This window comes from Enhydra lutris, unplaced genomic scaffold (assembly GCF_002288905.1).
Source record: "Enhydra lutris kenyoni isolate GAN:26980312 unplaced genomic scaffold, ASM228890v2 scaffoldscaffold55, whole genome shotgun sequence".
Lineage (NCBI taxonomy): Eukaryota > Metazoa > Chordata > Mammalia > Carnivora > Mustelidae > Enhydra > Enhydra lutris.
The window spans coordinates 11,305,318-11,327,887 of NW_019154139.1; the positions used below are offsets into that span (position 1 = coordinate 11,305,318).

Genomic DNA, 22,570 nt, shown 5'->3' on the forward strand with positions numbered 1-22,570 from the left:
CAATGCAACTGCATGAAAAATACATCAGAAATTCAAGGATGGAATTCTAATATGGGGAAATTTCAATAAAAATTCAGTAGGAGAATAACCCAACAATAACTGCATTTAAAGAGTTCTTCATATGTGTCAGCCTCTTCTCTGAGCACTTGACCAAATCAGCTCCTTCACCGCAAACTGGGAGGCACATACTTTTCTTATCTCTATATCAGATGTGAGGAAACCAGGGCCACAAGAACTTAAATAATTCAAGGATACTGTCATTCAGGAGAAAACGGATTTGGAGTCTTTGGGCAGGTGACTATTTTTCTGAGCCCTGGGTTAGGACAATGGGACATGAAAACTCTACCAGCCACCTAGGTAGTGGTGAAGAATAAATGGGGGCAGGGGGAGGGGCGAACATTTTCTTACTTTTAAATGCAGTGTGCCAGTAAAGTCTTTTTAACTGATTTCTCGGCTGGCATTATTTCTTTAGAAAGTAGAAGGCTACATCAGAGCACACACAAGATCTATTCACGCAATCCACAAGTATTTACTGAGCACCTGCTATGTGCCAGGCACTGTTTTAAACACTGGAGCTTTTATAGAATGAACCAAGTAAAGCCCTACGCTCGTGCATCTTCCCATCAAACGAGGGAGACAGAGAGTCAACACCTAAGCGATAAAAAGGTGACCAGACATCAACTAGTGATTAAATAAGAAGCAAAAGAAATCCAGCTAAGGGAGTAGAGGTGACAGTCAGACCGTTTTTGTTCAGAGACCGGAATGAAGCAAGAGAAGCAGCCATGTGGACACATGGTAAAGGCATTGCAGGCACGGAGCCCCCGGTGCAAAGGCCCTGTGGAGGAAGTCGGCTTGGTACAGTTACGGACAAACTGGCTGGAGTGTGGCTGGAACCAGGGGAATGGGACAGAGTGGCAGCAGAGGACAGCAGTCCGTCCCCACGAAGCCAGCTGGGGCCCTGTGGGCATGGTACCGATGAGATGCATAAAATGTATACAGTGGGTGCCAATCTATGCAGTTTGCTCACCAGGTCTTCTCAGCATGAGACTCCAGCCAATCACAGCCAACCTTGGGCAAACGCTTTCCCTCCTGGACAGTCAGATGGGGGGTTATGTGCTGTCGTTGGCACAGGGCTGTGAGCACACTGTTCCGTTCATTCATTCCCCAGACCTTCGCTGAGCACCTGGTGTAAGCCAACGCCCTTGCTGGGCAGCAGGGAGACCTCGGGAATGCTCCGACAACAGGCGTCCTCTAGCAAGGGAGACAGAAAGCAAACCGAGTCACAGTGCCTGTTGACAAAGGCCCCCTTGCTGCCCGTCTGACACTGCTCAAGGGGTGAGGGGAGGCCTGAGAGAAGCTGGAGAAGGAGAAACGGGTTCTGCCTCCAGGATCCAAAACCTCCCCCCGCCCTTTCCTGTGCAGTAGGTCCGGGCCGTATGTCCGTATTCCCAATTTCACAGCACAGCTGGTGAGGGACAAACGGATCTCTGCAAACCACAGAAAAGCCCCAAATCTCACTGAGTCAATAGTTGTACCTTCTTCTTCCCTCCGCCAGCACTCAGGAGAGCCCAGCAAAACTGACTGCAATGCATCTGTCCCCAATACCTGTTGCCCCCACCCTCCGTGCTCTCTGGCAAGGGTCACACGGTGCACAGGCATGTCTGGAGACACAGAAGGTGGGCGGGCTACCTTTTGCCTCTAGATGTGATGGTAAACACAACAGATTTTGAAAAGGCTGCACTCCCACGGAGGGGCTTGGCAAGGACACTGGCCAACAAGGGGCTTTTACAGAATGGGCTAGCACAGAGTGCGGTGAGGGGCTGCGCGAAACAGAAGAGGGGCTGGCAGCTCTCTGGGAACATGAGGGGAAAGCAGACCTGAAGGAAGCCTTCCTAGAGGAAATTGCGTGTCAACTGAGAGTGGAAGCTTGAACAGGAGGCAGGGAGGGAATGGGTGCAGAGGAGGGACAGGTGTGAAAGTCCAGGCGGAAGGCTAACGAGAAAGTCTGAGATAGGAGTGTGCCCAGTGGGTGGTGGGGAATGGAGTGGGCATGAGCGAGGCAGGGAAGTTAGCTGGGGTTTGGAGCTGCCCTAATAATGCGGGGAAAGTCCGCGGTGGGCTGGACTAAGGCGTGGGTGATTCTGGGACCTGTTAAAGAATTAGAGGATTAGAGGTTAGACCAGAATGGGGATGGAGAGGTCAAAATCAAGGACGACTCCCAGATTTGCAGCTTGGGAAACCAGCTGGATGAAGAGAGAGCCTCTGGGAAGAGGGTCTGTGGGAAAAGGAGTGAGTTCAGGCTAAGGCTCATATAACTGTGGGTATTTCTGGGGGGACACCAGTGCACCGTGAAATCAGGGCTAAGAGACAGGTCTGGGAGAGAGACAGAGTCTCGGGTCATCATTGCACAGAGGGAAACTGAAGCCACAAGATGAGGGGCTCCAAGGAACTTTTATGAACGGGCCAAGGGGAGAGTCCCAAGGACACCAAAATTTAAAAGATAATCAGAGGAAGGGGAGCTTGTGAAAGACTATGGAAATGAGCAGGAAAAAACACAACTGACAGGGCTATCTCAGGTACCCAGGGAAAAGGGCACATCGGGAGGCCAGAGTGCTAGGCTGGGTCAAATGACGCCAACGGGACACAGCAGAGGCACAAAAACGTGTAAAAAGCCTTCCACGCTAGCACGCAAAGGATTAAAAGCTGTTGGAAATGTCTGTACCTTACTTTTTCACGACCCTCTGCTCTCCATGAAAGCATAGCTAGAAATTCCAAGATTCATTCAGTGCAGTGCTGCCCAAAAGATGATGGGAGGAACCCAGCGCCGCGAGACAGAAGCCGCACATGCGCAAACGCAGTCTGTAGCGAACGCAAGCTCAGAAGGGCCGTGCACTATATTCTCCCGTCAGGGTTTGACGATGCAGTTAGCAGAGACAAGGCTCTGAAAAGCCCAATGGTAAAAACACCTGTTCAACCTCATTTCATCCAACACTTCCCAAACCTATTTGACAACGGAACCCCAGTATGGTGTATCCCCTACCAACATCTCTTGGGTGGGCATCAGCAAAACGCACTTTGGAAACTGCAGTGTTAATGGGAAAAGGCACATATAACTGATGAAATTTCCGCAGCTGGTAAACCACTGGGGAAAAGCAGCCTGTCCCAAGTTTGTGACAGAAGGAGTCCTTGGGCTGGGTCCCCCCACCCCATTCATGCATTGATTTAGAATGCATGGGTGTCTACTAAGTAGCATCATAGCTAGAGGGTGGCAGATGTGGCACATCTGGAGAGACAAGAAGGGTGTTCTTTGGACGTGCGTGCTCCTGGTAGAGGATATGACCAGTCAAATAACCAGGCAAATGCCAACCCACGTAGCAGGATAAGGAAGAAATACTGCCATGGGGTGGCCTTCTGTCCTCCAAGAAGTTATGAGGTCTGGGGGACTAAAAACAGTAAGGGAAACATGGTGATAAAGGCCAGAAAGAACCCCAATAAGGACTAGACTCCAAGTGGTTGCACCCGCTACCATTTATTAAGCAACCACTATATGCCAGGAACTCTACACAATAATGACATAACAACGGTTAACATTTACTGAATTCCTTCTTTGCACCAGATACTTTCCTCAGTCTGTCAGCTTACTTCTCCTTCCAATAACCCAGGAAATATTTATTAGCTTATGTACCAGACAGAGCAAAGGAGATGGTCAGAGGCGACACTCCTCACCCAAGGCCATGACCAGCAGGGTCAGAGCAGAGACTTGAACCTAGACAGTCCACTCCAGATATTTCACTCTCGCAATTCTGCATTCTAGACCCTTTAAAAACATCCCACTGATGCTTGAACTTGGATCGCTGGAGTGTGGATCTAAAGCGCCCACCGCTATACTCTGGAAACACCCACATTGTTTATGTTCTTTGATCTTCACGACATTTTGACGTACGTGTGATAAACTCCATTTACAGAGGAGGCACAGACTATTAACCCAGCTCCTAGCGGCTCCTGAATTGGGGGGGGGGGGAGTCTGACTCCAAAGCTCAGACTACTAGGTCTCTAACGTCTTGCTGTCCAGACTGCTGTCATTTTTACAGGCTGGAATTGAGGTGATAGCGTAGGGAGGTCTGACAGCCTGACCAGCCAGAATATGGACACTGGATCTGATGGGAGGACAGCATCCTGGAAACACCCATGCATCAGGCTCCAACCCTTGATTTGGGGGCTGGGGGCAGGGTTGTCCAGGAGGTCCTGGAAGAGGGTCAGCATGGCCACAGGGCAGAGGGAGAAGGGGAATTTGGGGGTGCTTGGACAGCAGTCATTTTCCTGACCGATATCTGACATCCAGCGTAGGGGTATCAGTACACACGTGCAGACTGTGAGCCCTGCCTGGGACCAAAAACCTGATTGGTTACCAGTTTCCAGCAGCCTTGACCTTCAATGTCCCTGGACTCAAGGCCATGTGGGCTCCAAGTCAGTTCCCCTGTGCAAGTTTGGCCTCCTCTGGGGAGTCCTCCCCTGAACCAGGGTCGTGGCCTTGAGTCTGAGATAGGTCAAGTTCATCTACCCCTTCCTCGGGTCACAGGCCATAGCCCCAATCCCACAAATGCAGATTCCCCGGCCCAGAAGAGCCAGGACCTTGCAACCCCTCTCCCAGAGAAGCCAAAAGCAGGGACTCTGCATCGGGACCTGCAGACCACAGGCCTCAAGGCTGGGAGGGGACCAGCCAGTGCAGCCCACACAGCCCACGAAGCCCACACAGCCCCTTGCCTGTGCCACACACACCAGGCCCCGAAGGAGCTCCTAACCAAAGGGCCTGCAAAGCCCTCTGTGCATTGTGGATCTAATTAAGTTCTGACATCATCTCAAATTGAATCCTTTTATTAAACATTTATCTTCAGATTCTGGAGTGTCACAACACCACATTGTTTTAAGTGACAGAAATGCAAACAGCGTGCGCCTCCCTCACAGCAACTGAAGTCCTACTCTTAGCAGTCAACCAGCAACCTGCTCTCCCTCCGCCTTGGCCATTGGTGGGGGAGGGGGGGTGGCTGGGTGGTCCCCCTGCCCCAAGCTTGCCCCGGGCTCTTGGACACACCTGCCTTCCTCCGGATCTCCCCGAGGCCTCACTGAGCTGTCTGGATCAGCTGCAACTCCTCTCAGTAATTTTCCTCACCCTCCCCAGAATCTCTTCCTCCCGGGGATTGCGGTGGAGAGGCTGGAGGCGGCCTTCACTGCCTTGTCTGCCCCCGCTCTGTGCACAGGCTGGCTCTGGGGGGCTGGGGCTCACGGGGTCTACTCCTTGTCCTCCCCCCATCCCCACTCCCGCCCCCAGATTCTGAAGGCTTCGGAGCAGATTCCAGGGTTTTCATCCTTCCCTGCTTCCCTAGCAGAGTGCCATCGTAGCACAGGGAAGGCTGCCGATGTGTTTAATCGATGAATGGCTCAATAAAGACCAAGTCTCGTCTTTAGCTTTGTAGTTTTGAGAACTCTCTTCGCACTTTTCCCAAAGGCGATCAAATTCTAGGAAACTGAGTCCTGCCGGTTAGACTCCTGGGATACCCACCTTCCCTCTTCTACAAATGCCCCCCTGGGAAGAATTCTTTCTCTTATAGGGAGCAGACAGTTCTGAGGAATCAGAAGTTCCCACCTGGGTGACCTTGCCAAACTAAGGCTCGAGTTCTGACCGTTCTCATTCCAGACATGACAAGACCCACCACTCCTCTGACAACAGTAGTAATAGATCACGTGTTCTTACAGCTCACAATGTACACTGTCCTAAGAGCTTTACCTGTGCATTAAATGCATTTAACCCACACAAGAAACTCTGGAATAGGTAATGTCTATTATCCCATTTTACGGAAAGGAAACTGAGGCCCAAGGTGGTTAAGCAACTTGCCCAAGGCTATACACCCAGCCATTCTGACAGCATCAGTCCTGAGTTTCTATGAAACTAGGTAATATTCAAACACTAGCTCACACTTACCAAGCTGTGCAAGCCTCCAGGTCCTCACCTGTAGCATGGGCTCATGAATAGAACCTACCTGACCAGCTGATAAAATTGAATCAGGTGAGACATGCAGTATTGGCACAGAGAGGATTTTTGGCGAATAGCAGAGAGTCTCCTATACCCACCAGGAGAATGGAAAGTGTGCAGTTCAATCCCTGTCCTTGACGCGTGCAGAACGCTATTAGGAAAATGACACACAAACTCGTGAAATCCGAAATAACAAGACAGGCCAGCTGTACAGGAGCTGTCATGAGGCAGCCTGTGGCTGACAGCCACATGAGTGGTCTTGGAGGTAAAAGCAGAGTTGGAAGGAAAGAGGCAGCTCTGAGATGTGCCATCAGGAAAGGCTCCTTAAATTCTAGCTTCCAGGAAGTAGAAGACCCCCACTCAGAATCATCTATTCCACCTCCCAGCTATTAAAGAAATGCCATCATCAGCATCCCTAAAAAGGCAGCTGCTACCTTCGGCTTGAATGCCTCCAGTGACAGGCAGCTCACTACCTTGGGAGGCAGTTCTGAAAACCACCACACTCGACCAGGTACTGACCTGACATCTCCTGCCCTACACAAGACCAGGCAAGGTTGAGGTGCAAAACTAAAGGAGGTGCTCACTGCACCCCCTCAACCCCAAAAGGGAGTGCCTCTTAGATTTGAACCTTACCTGTGCATGCCCACCCATGGCTCCTGGCTGTCCCTCCGCAATAAAGCAGGTATTGTTTTAGGTGAAGAAGAGGAAAGAGCTTGATTCTGCTGGGAGAGATGCTGTAAGCAAAGGTGAGCAAAGGGACAAGGGCAAATGAGTTCCCAAAATGGGCATAGCTGGGAGAGAAGCATGTGAGCAGAGAAGGTGAAAAGCTTTGGGTCCCACTGAACATAGCTGGGAATGTGGTTCTCCAGATGTCTGCCCTTTGTGCCACAGGCGTCCGGAGTCTTGCAGATTTCCAACTGAGGGAGTGTGTTTGGCTCGGAAACAAGAGCGTGCGTGATTGGGTATCCCCAGTCCTACGGCTCCTCATCACATAAAACGTTTATATCCTTGTGGGTCAATGGTTTAGATGCTGTTTGACCACTCTGGCCTGGATCTCTGTCATGGAATTGAATGTGCCTAAGCAGTGAAAACGACCCGAAGGGGGCTCGGGGAAAACTGTTGTCAGAAATTTAAGGTGGATTATACAAAGCAGGAGAGGACTCTGGCATTTTTCACTCCATGGAGGAATCTGGACAACATATTGGAGACCTTCATGAAAGCTACCTAAATGTCTGAGGGACATGTCCGGGCAGCCGGGCCCCAGGATCTTGGTGTATGGGGGAGCAGAAGAGATGCTATCCCTGTAGGGATCTGTATTTCTCCAGCATTTATTACACGGCAGGCATGGCATCCAGCACTTTCTGGCATGATCTCGTTCGTGTTCACAGTAACCTTAGCCCGTGTGTCAGAGGAGGCAGAGGCGTGGTTGGTCTGCCCAAAGTCACACAACTAGTGAGCTCCAGCACAACGCTGTGTCCAGGGAGTGGGAGCGTCTGTGAGGGGAGAGGCGTGTGTCGAGCCGTTTCGTTCACTGCAGGATGCCCTGCAGCTCAGCCTGCACTTCTGCACCGGGTTTGCAAATTACCAAGTGGGTTCATTAGTTCTCACTTCGTTTATTCCCTTACACCATCAGGGAAGCAGGACGGGGCCATGTCCCCATTTGACAGATAAACACAGATCTCACCTCACTTCATCCCTTCTCCCCAGCCCTACCGTCCCCACCCTGCCTGGGCCACCTCCCTTTCTCCCCTGGACACCTGCCACAGTGACCCAGGCAAGAGGCTGGTGGTTTGACGGGGCTGGTGGTTTCCAGTCTCACCCCTCCTGCCTGGTCCCCACTTGGCCACCAGCACCAACATCCTAACGCACAAGTCTGGTCACATGAACTCCTGGCTTCAGACCCTACCGTGGCACTCCATAGCTCCTAAACTCATACTTTGAATGGCTTATTAGGCCTGGAGTAATCTGACTGCAGCCACTATCTCTCCCAACTGGTTACACACACATACACACACACACGATTATATCCAGCTCAACCATCTGTCCTTCAGAAAGACGAAGGCTCTTGGCCTCAGGATCCCGTCCTCTGTCTCTGGTTAACCCTTCCTCCTCCCCCTAGCATCTGTCTGCTCTGCCTTTCATCTGCCAATTTCTACTTACCCTTCATGGCTCATCTGAGATGGGGCTTCTTCCAGGAAGCCCTCCTGACAACCCACCACCACCCAGACTGAGCCACGCACCCTTCTGCCCACCCTCCAGCGTCCCACGCTCTGCTGTAGCAATATCACACAGGAATCACCTAGAAACCCACTGCCTGGAGTCCGGTCTCAGCTCCTTCGCTCACACTGGCAGCAAAGCTTCAGATGCATTCCTCTACCTCCATGCCTCCATTCCCATAACCTTTAAATTGGAAATAAAAGGGTTTCTTGAGGACTAAATGTAAAGTGTTAACTTTAACAAGTCATGCAAGTTAATTATTTGTCCCGGAGCCTCCTGGACTCAGATGTTGGGGATAGGGAATCCTGCTGTACCAATCTCCTCTCTATCGTGGTGCCCAGTTCAACTACCATACCTGGCAGGCACTCAGTGAAAGTTCGAGAACTGGCCGACATACAGACTGAGTCAAAACATGTACAGCTTGCCCAAGCTCACATGACTAACAAATGACAGAAAGGGAGCCAACTCGAGTGCCCTAAGTGACAAGGCCACCTTTCCACCACACCACAAGGCTTCTCAAGACGAACGCAGAGCTGTTGACACATGACAATATTTATTCATTACTCATCTGCCTCTGGGGCTCTGGGGTTGGCAGAATCATCTGAACAACCCTGTTTCATAGGACCCATGCATATTGGGTTCCCATACGGCCTGGGCATGCCTCCACCAGGGAGCTCTCCTAACATCTTGGTAGTGTAATCACCACTCTCTCTGGCTAGACTGCGAGCTTCCTGAGAGCACAGACTGTCGTGTGATCCATCTGTGTCCCCCAGCATGGAGTCCAGCGAAGGCACTCGCACCTACCACTTACCTAGCATCTACTAGGTACCAGGCACTGCGCTAAGCCCTCTCAATACGGTGCTTTGGGCAATTCTCACAACGCTATCAGGCAGGTCCCACCGCCTCCTCATTTCACAGATAAGACAGGTTCAGAGAGGTCCAGTGGTATAACTGGGATACAAACCCAGCACATCTCCAGACTCTGAGGCTAATCGCTGACCTTCGTCGCTGCCTCCTTAATAGTAGGAAATGAACTAATTGAACTGTATTTTGGGAAAATTCCTTCATGGCCTATGACAACACCCAAGCCTACAGGTCTATTACTTCAAAGAGTATGGTTTAGGTTGTTTCCTTATGTGTGAGGAGAGTCTTTAATCTCATCTAGAACAGGCTTTCCATCACATTGTGAAGCATTTCCAAGGTCTTCCTGTCTCCAAGGCCTGCTCCAGTGTCAACACTGTGAGAAGGAGAGATGGGGTGGGGGGGGAGACAAAGTTGGGATGAGGGCGCTTAAGTTCAGGACCCAGATCCTCCCGCATCCTATCTTAGTGAAGTCAGGCCCGTATCAGTCCACAGGGTAGGGCCCTGACGACCACCACCTCCAGCATCACCCGCCAACCCAGTCTCTAAGCCGGCCTGCTGGTCTTCACCAGACTCTGTTGCATTCTTCCTGCTTAAGGTCAACCCCCAGCCCCCCACTTCCCCCTCCCTTTGTCCAAGGCCTGCTTACAGCCATGCCGTGCCTTCCCTCACCCACCGCCACAGCTGGCACCGTCGCGAGCAAAGGTCATCCCAACCAAGGACACAGTGAGGAACACGGTGACACCTCTTCCCTCATTCATCCGTTCAGTTACTCTATAGATACGTAGTGAGCACTTGCTGTATGCGAGCACTGAGGTTGTTCAACGAGCTGCCTTCTAAAACTGTGTCTCATATCAAACCCATAGAAAAGACGATTTTAACATGTCTGATTATGTTCATTAGGAGTAGGCTTGGCTCCCAGGGCTTCTTTGATAAACTAAAATTATAAAGAGTGGTTTACTTCTTCATCACTCAGCTCCAGAGGTAAGATGCCCGGGGCTGGTGCGGCTCCGTAGCGGCGTGACCCGGGCGCCTCGTGCTTCTTCTACCGTGTGCAGCTCTCCATGCCCGAGGTGGTCTCACAGTGCAAGACGGCAACCAGCCCACAAGCCCAACAAGAATGTTTCCCACCAAGAGTGCTTCCCACACGCTGCTTCCCTTTTCCCGGAAGTCCCACCCACCACTTCCGCTTACACCCCATTGGTTAGAACTCCGTCACGTGGCCACCTGCTTCCGCGTGAACCGTGCAAGTTCCCGGAAGCCGTCTGCCGGGGTAAAACGTGGCCAGACCTTGAAAACACGGTGCTCAGTGCCGGGCATAGAAAATAACTATAAAATGAGCACCGCCTCCTCCCCCCGCCCGCATTCTCTGCGCTAGGTCAGGAGCTAGAGCATTCCGGGCACTGAGGCCATCCTGGGCCCTCCCTGTGGCCACCCCCACACCTCCACCTCGGGTCCACACTCTTGAATTGCGTATGTCGTTGCCTGCCCGGGCTTTACCAAACGCGTATTTCTAAACAATCTATACGGCCTGGTTCGACAAGTTTTTACCTTCTTGAAAATAGAATCCTACTTTATATACCTTTCTGCAGCTTGATTTTCCGTTCAGGATGATGCGGGTGGGATTCGCCAGTGTTGACATGGAGCTACTCATTTTCACTGCTGTGTAATATCCCGTCTGATCAATATCAGGTGTTACCATTCTTCCGACGGTAGAAATGTGGGTTGCTGCCGGCGTTTCGCTGTTACAGCTGGGCTGTTGGGAAGATTCTCACACACCCCTCCCCAGGGCTTACATGAGGGTTTCTCCAAGGCAAATTTCTAAGAGAAATCGCTGGGTCGTGGGATATACACAAATTTCTTTATGGCTTTTAATAAGACAGGTGCAAAAGCTGCGGGTGCCCCAGGGGTTCTAGTAGTTGGGATAATGTTCCTCTCATTTAGGAGGATGGAAACGTGGAGTATATTCCCTGCCCACAGGCATGTGTGTTCACACATACACACACACACACACAGACTTATCTGTCCATTTGTTCAATAAACATTTGTCATGCAGCCCTTATCATTAATTTTAAGATACCCCATCAATGTAATAATGATTCTTCAGGAGAAAAGAAACACGCTGCTGTAAATGAACCCCTCAACTATAAGGCACATTCCAATTTCAGAAACACTGTAATGTGCACGTGAGCATCTGAGAACCAAGGGAAATAGGGTATATTCGAGGAGCTCTCAAAACTTTGCCCCTAGGATCTTACAGACTTGCACCTACTTATTCCCAAGGATACCAGAACACCGACTCTGATCAAAACAGATACAAAGTGCTTGAAAGCCTCGCTACCCAATCCCAAGTGTGGTCCACAGGGGATGCCACAGCATCAGTGCCACCTGGACACTTGTGGGCAATGGAGTCTCCGGCCCCACCCCAGACCACTGAGTTAGCATCTGGCTTAACACGAACCCCAGATGATTCCCATGCCCATTAAAATCTGAGAAACAGGGGTGTCCGGGTGGCTCAGTGGGTTAAAGCCTCTGTCTTTGGCTCAGGTCATGATCCTGGGGTCCTGGGATGGAGCCCTGCATTAGGCTCCCTGCTCAGCAGGGAGCCTGCTTCCCCTGCTCTCTCTGACTGCCCCTCTGCCTACTTGTGATCCCTGTCTGTCAAATAAATAAATAAAATCTTTTTTAAAAAATCTGAGAAACAAGCAGAGACCCATCGGAAAGGGAAGGAGTCTTTCCAGTCGAGGGCAATCAAGAAAGGCTTCCTGAAGGAGACTTCATTTGAAAAAGTAAAACAACATTCAGTGAGTGCCTGCTCTGTGTTAGAAACCACACTAGGGAACTTCACTTCTAGTATTTCATTGCATTCTTAGAATCACCCCATGCGGCGGGGATGAATATCTCCATTTTGCAGCTAAGGAAACAGGGGCACAGAGAAGTCACTTAATTAGCTGCTAATAGTAGCAGAACTGGGCTTAGAAGGCAGATATTTCAGAGTCTGGAATCCAGCCTCTTCTCCTGCATCAGATGGAAAGAACTTACAAAGTAGCTGTGGGAAAGCATCAGGACAGGACACACCTGGAGGTTGCAGGAACAAGTACTCTCACTGGGCTCAGCACCTCTGGGAGATGATCACTTAGACCAAACAGAAAGGGCAGAGTCGGGGAAGGACGGCGGGCAGCCAGACACCTTGCCCCACACTCACCCTGCCCGGTGACTACACGGGAGCTAGCACATAGTAGGCATTCCAAACAATCCAATGAATGCATGGACGCATGAGCAAACTCCCGAACAACCACACAGGCAGCTTCAAACCCTCCAGCACCAGCTGTCACCGGCACTGTGCCAGGGGGCTGGGGTTCCAGCCGGGGAGGAGCCCGGCACTGCCCACCCACCCTGAGGTCTCCCAAATCCCCGCCGGCAGGGAGGGCCCTGCCAGCAAAGCAAAAAGCCAGGAGCAGCAAAGGTTTAAAACAGAGAAAGCAGCTCCCACCAAACCCTTCATTTGCTTCACTTAAAAAATTACTTAGCCAGCCAGCCTCCTGCCACTGCCTCACCCCCTCCCTCCGCGCACCCGCCCAGCTCTGCGCGGTTCCCTCAGCTTTTCATGAATATGTGGGAAATAAAACAGCGTCTGTTCAGCCCCTAATGACCAGGTTTATGAAGAGCTTATTGTATCTCAAAGAAATGAGACAGCAGTTGGTGTTGTGAGATATTAATGCGTTTTTTACAAAGCTGATGAAACCTCCTTTAAACTACTTAATACCTGCAAGCTGAAATTTCCAGTCTGAGGGCAAATTCCTGGAGGCAGAGCTGCCGCAGCCCGAGGCACAGCCCTTGGCTTTTCTGTCTCGGCTTGGCCTTCAGTCCTTTGGCTTTGGGGTCGGCGGAGCACTGCTGTCCTTTGGGGCGGGGTGCAGTAGAGATTTCATGATTCCCTTGGTGGAATAATCCTTTATAGTTCAAGGGTGGGAGAGTCCCCCCCTACAGCCTCATCCTTAATAGCTCAAAGCCAATGTCTTTCTGGAGAATGGGGGGTGAGACGCCCCCCTCTTCCATTCAGCCTGGCCCACAAGCCCCTGGGGACCTGGCCAGCCCTCTCCCACCCTCACCCTTGCCCAGGGAGCCTCTACACGGGACCCATCTTCTTGGGACTCTCCAGTCCCACTTGGAATTCGTGGATCTGCACCAGCCAGCACCTCTCGCAGGTTGCCCTTCTTGCAGTGGTGTGCTCACAAATATTTAACAACTGGCTCTCCGAGCAGGGAAAGGGGACATCGATTTACAGTACATGCCAGTTCTCGCAGTGCACATCCTCCCACTGTGGCTGGTTTCCAGCCGCTCCTGTGAGTTACGAAGAGGCGCTAACAAGCAGATCCCGGGAGCTGGAGCAAGCCTGCTGGCTTCTTTGTATCCCAACTCTGCTCTGGGGGCCCTTCCCTGAGCCCCTGAGATAGTTTGCTCCCTCTCGTGTGCCCAGCACTTCCCTGCCTTTCCTTTTGCTGATCCCATTCCTAGAAATCTCTTCTCACCACCCACTACTTCCTCATCATGCCCTGAGACACACATGCGCACACACATACACACACGCACGTATGCACTCACATGCACACGCGTGCACACGCACTCACACACCTGGACGTGAACCCCTCCTGCGTGCTCCCAGACATGCTCTGCTTCGCCACAGCACATGTCATCCATCTCCCACCACACGCTGCTAGGCCCTTGGGGACAGAAGGTATATTTTTTCCTCTGTGTCCTTAGCAGGTTGTACAGAACATGGCATACAGTTGGTGCCACACAAATGTTAGCTGAACAACTCGGCTCCCATAAGGCCTTGTGAATTCTCTAAGATAGTGTGATTACATTCTAGTAAATTCTGTGTTGTCTTCTCCCCCTCCCCCGGACTGTGAGCCCCCGAAGGACAGGGATCAGGTTAGATTTCCCTCCACCCACCCCAGTGCCAGGCACTTGGGCAATCCTTAGTCCCTACCTGGGGGAAGGAAGCCTGCCTAAGGATGAACCAACGGAGAGGAAAATCAGAGATGGAGAGAGATACCAGATATTTTTTAAAAGATTTTTATTTATTTATTTGACAGACAGAGATCACAAGTAGGCAGAGGCAGAGGAAGGGAAACAAGCTTCCCGCTGAGCAGAGAGCCCAATGCGGGGCTTGATCCCAGGACCCTGGGATCATGACCTGAGCTGAAGGCAGAGGCTTTAACCCACTGAGCCACCCGGGTGCCCCGAGAGATACCAGATTTTTGAGCACCTAGATCCATCTGTACCTGAAGCCATATGAGCCGCTGGGCTTGATGACCACCAACCACGAAGAAACACCACAGATCTCTAGGCTGGCATCAGAAAAGCAAGATTACACACTCTTCACCGACTGTTGGGGTGTCCCACAGATGTTCTACCAAATTTAAACTCCAGGAAAAGTGATTAAATGCTGCTGGAACCACCTCCCCTTCATGAACCTCAGCACCACTTTAGTTGGACCATGAGTCCATGGCCACAGAGCTCCAAGGGCTCCTGGAGACCCCTTATGTCTCCAGCCCATCCTTCCCACCTCACTGCCACCATCAGCCGCAGGGACTATGGGACCAATCCCATCATGACCCCGGTTTACCTCCGTTATTCCTCCCTACCAGTCATCTGTCCTTCGGGGCTCTGCTCCCCTCCCTGTCTGACCCAATCTCCAACCCCCCCAGCCTTCCAATCCCTGGCCCTGGGCTCCCCGGCATTTTGTCTGGATGTCAGCAAACTCCCCATGTTCCTAACCTCTTTTCTTTTCTTTTTTTAAGATTTTATTAATTTATTTAAGAGAGAGAACACGAGAGGAAGAAGGGTCAGAGAGAGAAGCAGGCTCCCCACTGAGCAGGGAGCCTGATGCAGGACTTGATCCTGGGTCCCCGGCATCATGACCTAAGCCGAACATAGTCGCCCAATCACCTGAGTCACCCAGGCGCCCTCTCCTCTTTTCTGCTCACTCTGACAGAAAGCCGGCTGTCCCTTGAGGACACCACTCCCTCACGATCCTTCATAGGGAGTGTTTCATCACACACACCCCTGAGGTGGTAGGCCCCTCCCTGCTGCTCACTGCCTCATAACCACTTCATAACCTAAAGCCCTGCCCCTCTGAAACTCACCCAGCCTTCTCTTCCCTGACTCTCTCCTGACCATTCCCAACGTGGGCATCCCCCCCACTCTTTGAGGAGTGACACATTGGCCCGCCTCATTGTCCAAGGCCAGCTTGCAGCCCTCCTGGATTTCACAAGCGGGCGGACGGCCCTCCCGCTCCCTGGCCTCGCCCACCTTGCTCAGCCAGCACATACCAGTCCTGTGTGGCTGGCTGTTACCTGCTAAATCCTGCATGCCAATGAGCCCCACAAAGTGCAGCCACGAGGGGTGGCTCCTGGTTGGGGCAGACAGAGCAGAGAGGGGTAGCACTGCGACCCCATCTCCTCTGTGCCCCAGGCCCTGCAGCTCTCCAAGCTGTGGGCCCGGCCCAGCCACACCTGCCTCTGTGGAAGTGGGTCAGGGCCCCAGGAACACAGAACCTTCCTGCACCCAGAGCAGCCGGGCCAGTCTGGGCGCACACCACCACCCATGAGAGAACTACCTTTGAGGTCCCCACTCTTCTCTTCCCCGCCCCCACTCTGCCACCCCCAGGAGCATCCCTCCCCACCTCCGGGGTTGCCCAGGATGGAGGGCTACCTTCTGGGAGAAGCGTATGGCATGGGACAGGGTAGAAGAGAATTCTGTACTCACTGAGATGAAGCAAGTCTTACTCTAACAGAGAAGTGCTGGAAACTTCTGGTATGGTTCCGTGTGTCAACTCATGATCCAGACAGGGCCATCATTCAGCTTGAAGGCGCCTCACACCAATAGTTTCTAAAAACCAACTAATGATTTGGGGTTTATCAGAATAATGTGATGAGTCCTTTGCATATCAACTTTAACATGGTAAGCAGGTTCCTAATACGTACTTGACTGCATATAGAAAGTAAAAGTGAATGTTAAGTTTTCTCTTCTGTGTTAACTGGGATGAACTTCCCAGTTGCTAAATACTTTGACTGTCATCCCTACCTCCTGAGACAACCCACTTAGTTCATGGACTTATCCTTGACCCTGACATGACCAATCACCACACCCCCCTACAGTCTCAATCCTCAGCACCCACTTTCCGACTCCCACACCCCAGCCTTCCAACTCACTCCCATGAGCCCCCACTCCCATAGTTCCTTGACCTCCCACCCAGGCTTCTAATGCATTGACCCCAGCACTCTCCACTGTCCCCTTCCCCAGCTTAGAGTCTGGCCCATCTTCATAACCACTACCTCCCCAACCCCTGCGCTGCGCTTGTGCTCATCCCACAGACCCCCACCCTGGTTAAAGGCAACCCTCCAGCAGACTCAGCCACACCCTAAATGTAGCCTGAGAAAACCACAGAATCTGAAAGGGAACTTCAAGGCCAGACACACATGCTTCATGTCTTGGGCATGGTCCATTCTTTCTCCCCATCTCATGGAGAAAAAAACGCACTCCTTTCCTCCATCCTCAAATCTCCAACCCTGACTTCCCTTCCTTGTGCTCCAGTAATGATCCAGCTTCCCATCTCGTGGATGGGAAATGGAAAATGAAAACAACCAGAAGAGAAGTGTCAGGGTTCTCACCACATCTACTCATCCCAGCAGATGCTCCTACAGGTGGCGCCTTCCCTTCTGCTACAGCAGACACCCCACTATCTACCCCATATGATGCCACCCTCGCCCTGGTGTCCTGGACCTCATCCCCTCTCTCATTGCTCCTTCATCACTCCCTCCTCTCTCAGGCCATCACATCTTCCCTCTCTACTAGAACATTCCCACCAGCATCACCCACCTTAACACTTCCCCCCAACACAGAAAGGACAGCAGAACAGCAGACACCCCACTAGCACAGTGCAAGGGGGGCAGAGGAAGGTTGAGGAAAGGAGATGACGAAGGATGTGGTGGAAGCTCAGGCAGCCAGACCAGCATGGGCAAAGGTCCTGTGGCAGGTGGGAGCATCCATGCAGGCCCACTGAGATGGCATGTGCACAGACAGGGAGGTAGGTGGGAAATAAGGCCAGAGAGAGGTCAGGGTCAGGCCTCTTAAAGACACAGAGCTTTCCCTAGAGCCCTAGGAAACTGCTGAGTGTTTCAAGCTAGAAATGGCTTGATCGGATTTGCATTTTCAAAGGATCACTATGATTACTCTGTAAGGACGGATAGGAGCGGGTGTAAAATGACCAGTGGGGAGGCCATGGCCGTCATATAGGGAAGCCAGGACGGTGGCCTGGCCGTGGGTGTTGCTGCCAATGGAGAGAAACTGAACTGACCGTTTTGAGAGCTACTGAGCGCTAATGCAGACAAGACGTCCTGAGGGATGGAGCCTGTAGCGAGGAGGAAGAGAAGTTGGCGGTGACAACTGGGCTCATGCTGGCACAGGCAGCGAAGGAGAGGCATTCCCTGAGCTGGTTGGTGCCTCCAGAAGGCCAGGCTTGAGGGAGAAAGATCCCGAGTTCAGATCTAGACGTGCTGAATACACAGTGCCTATAACACATCTATCAGGACGCATCAGAGAGGCAGGTGGATACTAAGGCTGCTGGTGACTTCGCACAGCCTAACCATAGCATCTCTTGGGTCCTTCCTCTGCGCCGGGCCCCCCACTGGGAGCCCAGGGTCTAAGAATGACGGGGCACAGTTCACACAAATAAGCAGACAGGATGCAGGGGAGTGGGTATGGGTGTGGGAGAGAGAAGTGGAGAGGAGTGGAGGCACCATTCACGAGCCCCCCTGTCCCTGATTAGTAAGGAGCCTCTGGGCACGTGAGCATCGCGCTCTCCACCTCACCACCTGCACAGATCCCTTAGAAAGATGCCCAGCACCGAGTGGGCACTGACGAAATATTTGTCATATTGAATTGAGAGAAAATGAAAGTGCTTCGCAAATACATCGATTTGTAATTTGAACAATAGGGAGGATATTTTATCCTCTTAGCAGCGGATACAAAGACTTCTCAGGAGAGAAGGGTGTGTGGTGGGACCTAGGGAAGAAGCCCTAGAGGGAGCCCAGACCTCCTGTGAATTCCTGAGGGCGGGTAAGGGAAGCAGGCTGGGCAAGCGAGAAGAGGAATTCCCCAGAACTCTTGGACAGGAGGCAAGCCCCAGGGGAGCATTTCAAGCGAACCCCTGGGCTCCGGAGACCCATGAAGCTTCACTGCCATTACCCAAAGTCCCCATGAGCTCTGGGGACTGGTTTTCTCTTGCAGAAGTCAGGAAAGGAGGTGAATTTGGTGCAGAGACAGCAAATGGGGAGTCAACCAACTTCTCTGTAACATGTAATAGCTAGAAATGTCTCAAACGCCTATCTTTATGAGTACACCTGTATCCTATATAAGCAGGTGCATATATATAAGAATGCCTTAAAATTCCTAAATAATATCTATAGGACACAAGGAAACCTACTTTACAGGATCTGAAGGCTTAGGACTCTACGGGAAATTAAATTGCTAACACATACCGAGGACTGTATTAATTAGGTTATATTAGCTCCTGTCACAGAACAATCCCAAATGTCAGTGGCTAAATATAGTCAGTGTTCAAGTGTCCCTCACAAGGATGCCCCCAAGCACTTTTCCCGACGTGCCAGCCACTGCACTGAGCGCTTTCCCGGCGTCCGCTCTTTAATCGCCACAACAGGTGAAGGGAGAACTCTGATCTCCACTTTTCAGATGAGGGAACAGGGGTCTCTGTGATGCTGAGCTGGACCCAGGCAACCCAGCTGCGGTTGCTGCCACAGGTCAGTTATTTGCAAGAAAGTTCGCCGACATGGGCTGTAGCTGGGCTGGTACCGGGGTACAACGGTGTGTGAAACAGATGGAAGTTTCTGCTGTCCCTAAGCGGACCCGCTCGCTCGCAAGCTCTAATCCACGCATCTGTCCTTAAGACGATTGCATTGCACTCAATGGTTGGCTCGCTCACTTTGTGGTCGCTGGTGGGAGGCAGTGGGGGGGTGGGTAGCAGTGACGTTGTGTTTTCACCTGGCCGCTGTTCGCCTTCTCAGCCAGCACCCCAGGAAAGATTTAGAGCCAACAGGCCTTCCTCTGAGCATCATTCGAGCCCAGCTTCCATCATTTCCTGGCCACGAGCACTTACTCCCACCAAGGAGCCTCCATGAGCCTCAGTTTCTTCATCTGTGTAATGCAGGAGAGAATACCCTACTCACAGGCCTGCAGCAGAGCCCAGCTGAGTTGTAGTTCAAGGGTCTGGCCGAGGTCCCAGCCCCCAGGGCGGCTCCACCTCCTCCCTGCCCCCACCCCTGGAGCATTTCAGCGCAGCTGGGGGCTGGGCACAGAGCATCCCAGTCACTGCCGATGGGAAGGCGCTTCTGCAAACTCACTGAAGGGCCGTGGGAACGTTTGCCATCCTCCATGTGGGGTCTGCCTTCTTTGCAGAGCGATCTGCTGTCTGGCGTGCAAAATGCGAGGTGACTCCCAGCCGAGCAGGGGCACAGAGGTGGGTGGACTGACCCGTTCATCAGCCTCCTCGGCGGCAGTCCCCAGCCCCGAGCCAAACCTCTGCTGCCCGTCAAGCTTCCGCTAATCTTCAGAAGCCTCAGTGCAGCGATGGAAGGCTGGGTTTTGAAGTCTTAGGCCTTAGATCCTCTCCACGGCACCGCGGGTGTCTGTGTTTTGATTCACCAGGCAGATGTCCAAACAGACAAAGCGATACCTTCCTTCAGGGGCCTGGGAGAGGGCTGAGCCAGCTTCAGAAGAGCGAGAAGTCAGCACGAGGCCAGTGGGCGCTGAGCCCCTGGAAACTCTGATGTTTCAAGTGTCCTCTCTCCTCTTGTTTTCCAGGGAACTTCAAAGGTCTCTGCAAGCAAATCGATCACTTCCCAGAGGATGCAGATTACGAAGCTGACACAGCAGAATATTTCCTTCGTGAGTGCATGCAATTTTTTCTCCCTTCTGGGGGCGGGTCCTGTCCATCCCAACCTCCGGGAGCACCGAGGGCCAGGATTATCTAGAGATCCCTGTCTTAGCAGAGGGCAGGAAAAAGCTGAGCCTCCCTCCTTTCCTCCTGTCCAGAGACCAAAACTTCATGCATGCTGTTTCCTCTGCCTACAACACTAGTCCCACCCCCTTTGTCTGATAAACAACTACCCATCCTCCAGGTCACAGGCTGAAACACCACCTCCTACAGGAAGTCCTCAGTGCCCCTGAATGGGTTCCCAGAGCACAGCACCTTTGTCATGGCATGGGGTCCTTGTCTATTTGTGGAAACATCTCCCTGGCAGTCCTGCTGATTCTATGAGGCCATGCGTCACCCCCGCCCCTTATCTTGTCCACTTGTTCCTATTCCTAGCGCAGTGCCCCACACATAATGAGCGCTCAATAAATATTTCTTGAATAACTGAAGGAAGAAACTCGTCAGGCAGTGTCTGATTGGAACTTCTCCCGAGACAATAAGTGAGATTTATTTTTTCCCCCAACAACCAAGTCAAAATCCTGAAGTAATAGCTGTGACCTTAAATCTACCTGAGGCATATTGAGTCTCAAAGAGAATTTCTCAAGAATCAGCAAAAACTAACACGGTAAAATGCTCCCTGAGAAAGGGATTTCCAGGAGAGGGGCTGAGGGTCCTTGACGCCTGGGACAGCAAAGCCACCTGAGCAGAAGTGGTTGAAAGCTCAGCTCCGGGCTCTCAGGAGGCTCTTCTAGAAGAGGTTTGCTCTCTTCCCAGGAGCGTGCCCACCTTCGGCCCCCAGTGCCCTTCCCAGCGGCTCAGAGCCCACTACTGCCTCCCTCCCATCCCCCACAGCAGAATGGCTAGCATCACTCTCCCATCACTTTTATGGAAAGTGTAGGAGGCATTTCATTACATGGATCACCCTGTCTCTTTCAATAACTACTCCTCACATCAAAGCCAACTCCCGGGTCAGCTGGAATCAACCTGGTTTCATTGAAAAGCGCCCGGAACATGAAGTCAGCCGGGCAGCGAGGAGGAGAAAGGAAGGGAACACGATGTAATTTATAGATTTCTTTTTAAAGGGAGAAAAATATCTTACAATGCTCATCATTTCCTTTTATGAGTTCCCCAGAGACACTGCTCTTAATGGAATTCCTAAAAGACCGTTTGATCATCCTTCTCCCTTACCGTGTTGGGGTTCTTGAAGGAGCCAGGGGTGGGGGGCGGGGGGCGGTGACATAAAGGCAGCCTGAGACTGACTCTGGGCCAGAGCCCGTGCTTAGGGCTGGGGACATCGAGGGGAAAGAATGGCGCGCCGTCCAGGACCCCAGGCAGGGAAACAGCTCGCCTTGGGAGACAGGCCATGGCACAGACGTAGCCAGCTGGTGCAGGTTCAAGTGGGGGACCAGAGCTAAGCCTCACGCCGGAAGCCCTCATGGTTGACCACAGTGAGGATGTAATACTGAATCAGCTAGACACAAAGGGCTGGGGGTAGGAACTTTGTCTCTTTTGTGGCTGCCTCGAACAGCTTCTAGAATAGAACAGGTGCTCCATAAATGTTGTCTGTTAACTAACGGACATATACAGGATTCCTCAGTGACTATTTCTACCTATTCTATACCTCCATCTCTTTATTATTATTATTTTTTTTTTTTTTAAAGATTTCATTTATTTATTTGACAGACAGAGATCACAAGTAGGCAGAGAAGCAGGCAGAGAGAGAGGAGGAAGCAGGCTCCCTGCTGAGCAGAGAGCCCGATGCGGGGCTCGATCCCAGGACCCTGGGATCACGACCCGAGCCGAAGGCAGAGGCCTTAACCCACTGAGCCACCCAGGCGCCCCCATCTCTTTATTATTAAAGAGAGAAGAGCTCAGAGTGTTTGGTTCACTTGACATCCCTGGACAAAAGACTGGAACTGGTGGTGTTAACAAGGCAGGATTCCAAGGCTCTGATTTAAGCCTACTTAATCCAACAGTACTTTTTGAGTATTTGTAAGAAGAGTTGGCAAAGTTTTTCTATAAAGGACCAGACAGTAAATATATTAGGCTTTGTGGGACGTACAAGCCTCTGTCCCAACTACTCAAGGCTATCCTTGAGTACAGACAGATGCTCCAAGGAAACCTAACTTTATTTACCAAAACAGACAGCAGGCTGCATTTGACATGGTTTGAGCTATAATATGCCAATCTCAGGCCAAGCAACAAACGTCATTTTTGAAAGTTGCAAGATATGAGTTCCTATCATTCTCTAGCAGATTCTAATCCTAATTAGATTCTCTCATTTTTACTAAGCTCTAATCTGGTTGCCTAGAGAAGCTAGAAGGCAGGGATCATTCTTCTTGAAGGAACCCCAGCCCCACTGAAGTGGGAGGAGCTAAGGCCCAGGGAGGTGGATGGAATTTCTCCCAGAGGTGGGAGCACTTCTCCCATAGGGAGGTGGGCGGTGCTGTGCCTAGAGGTGG

The 22,570-nt window shown here is 51.7% G+C and overlaps 1 protein-coding gene across 1 annotated transcript in view; it reads left to right on the forward strand.

Annotated features, from left to right (window-relative positions):
• Positions 1 to 22,570, forward strand: part of LOC111157697 (calcium voltage-gated channel auxiliary subunit gamma 2) — a 109,346-nt gene that overhangs the window by 75,364 nt on the left and 11,412 nt on the right. Inside the window, exon 2 of the mRNA XM_022519329.1 lies at positions 19,997 to 20,080. Within this exon, the coding sequence (XP_022375037.1) occupies positions 19,997 to 20,080 (84 nt within the window). The remainder of the gene's footprint in view (positions 1 to 19,996; positions 20,081 to 22,570) is intronic.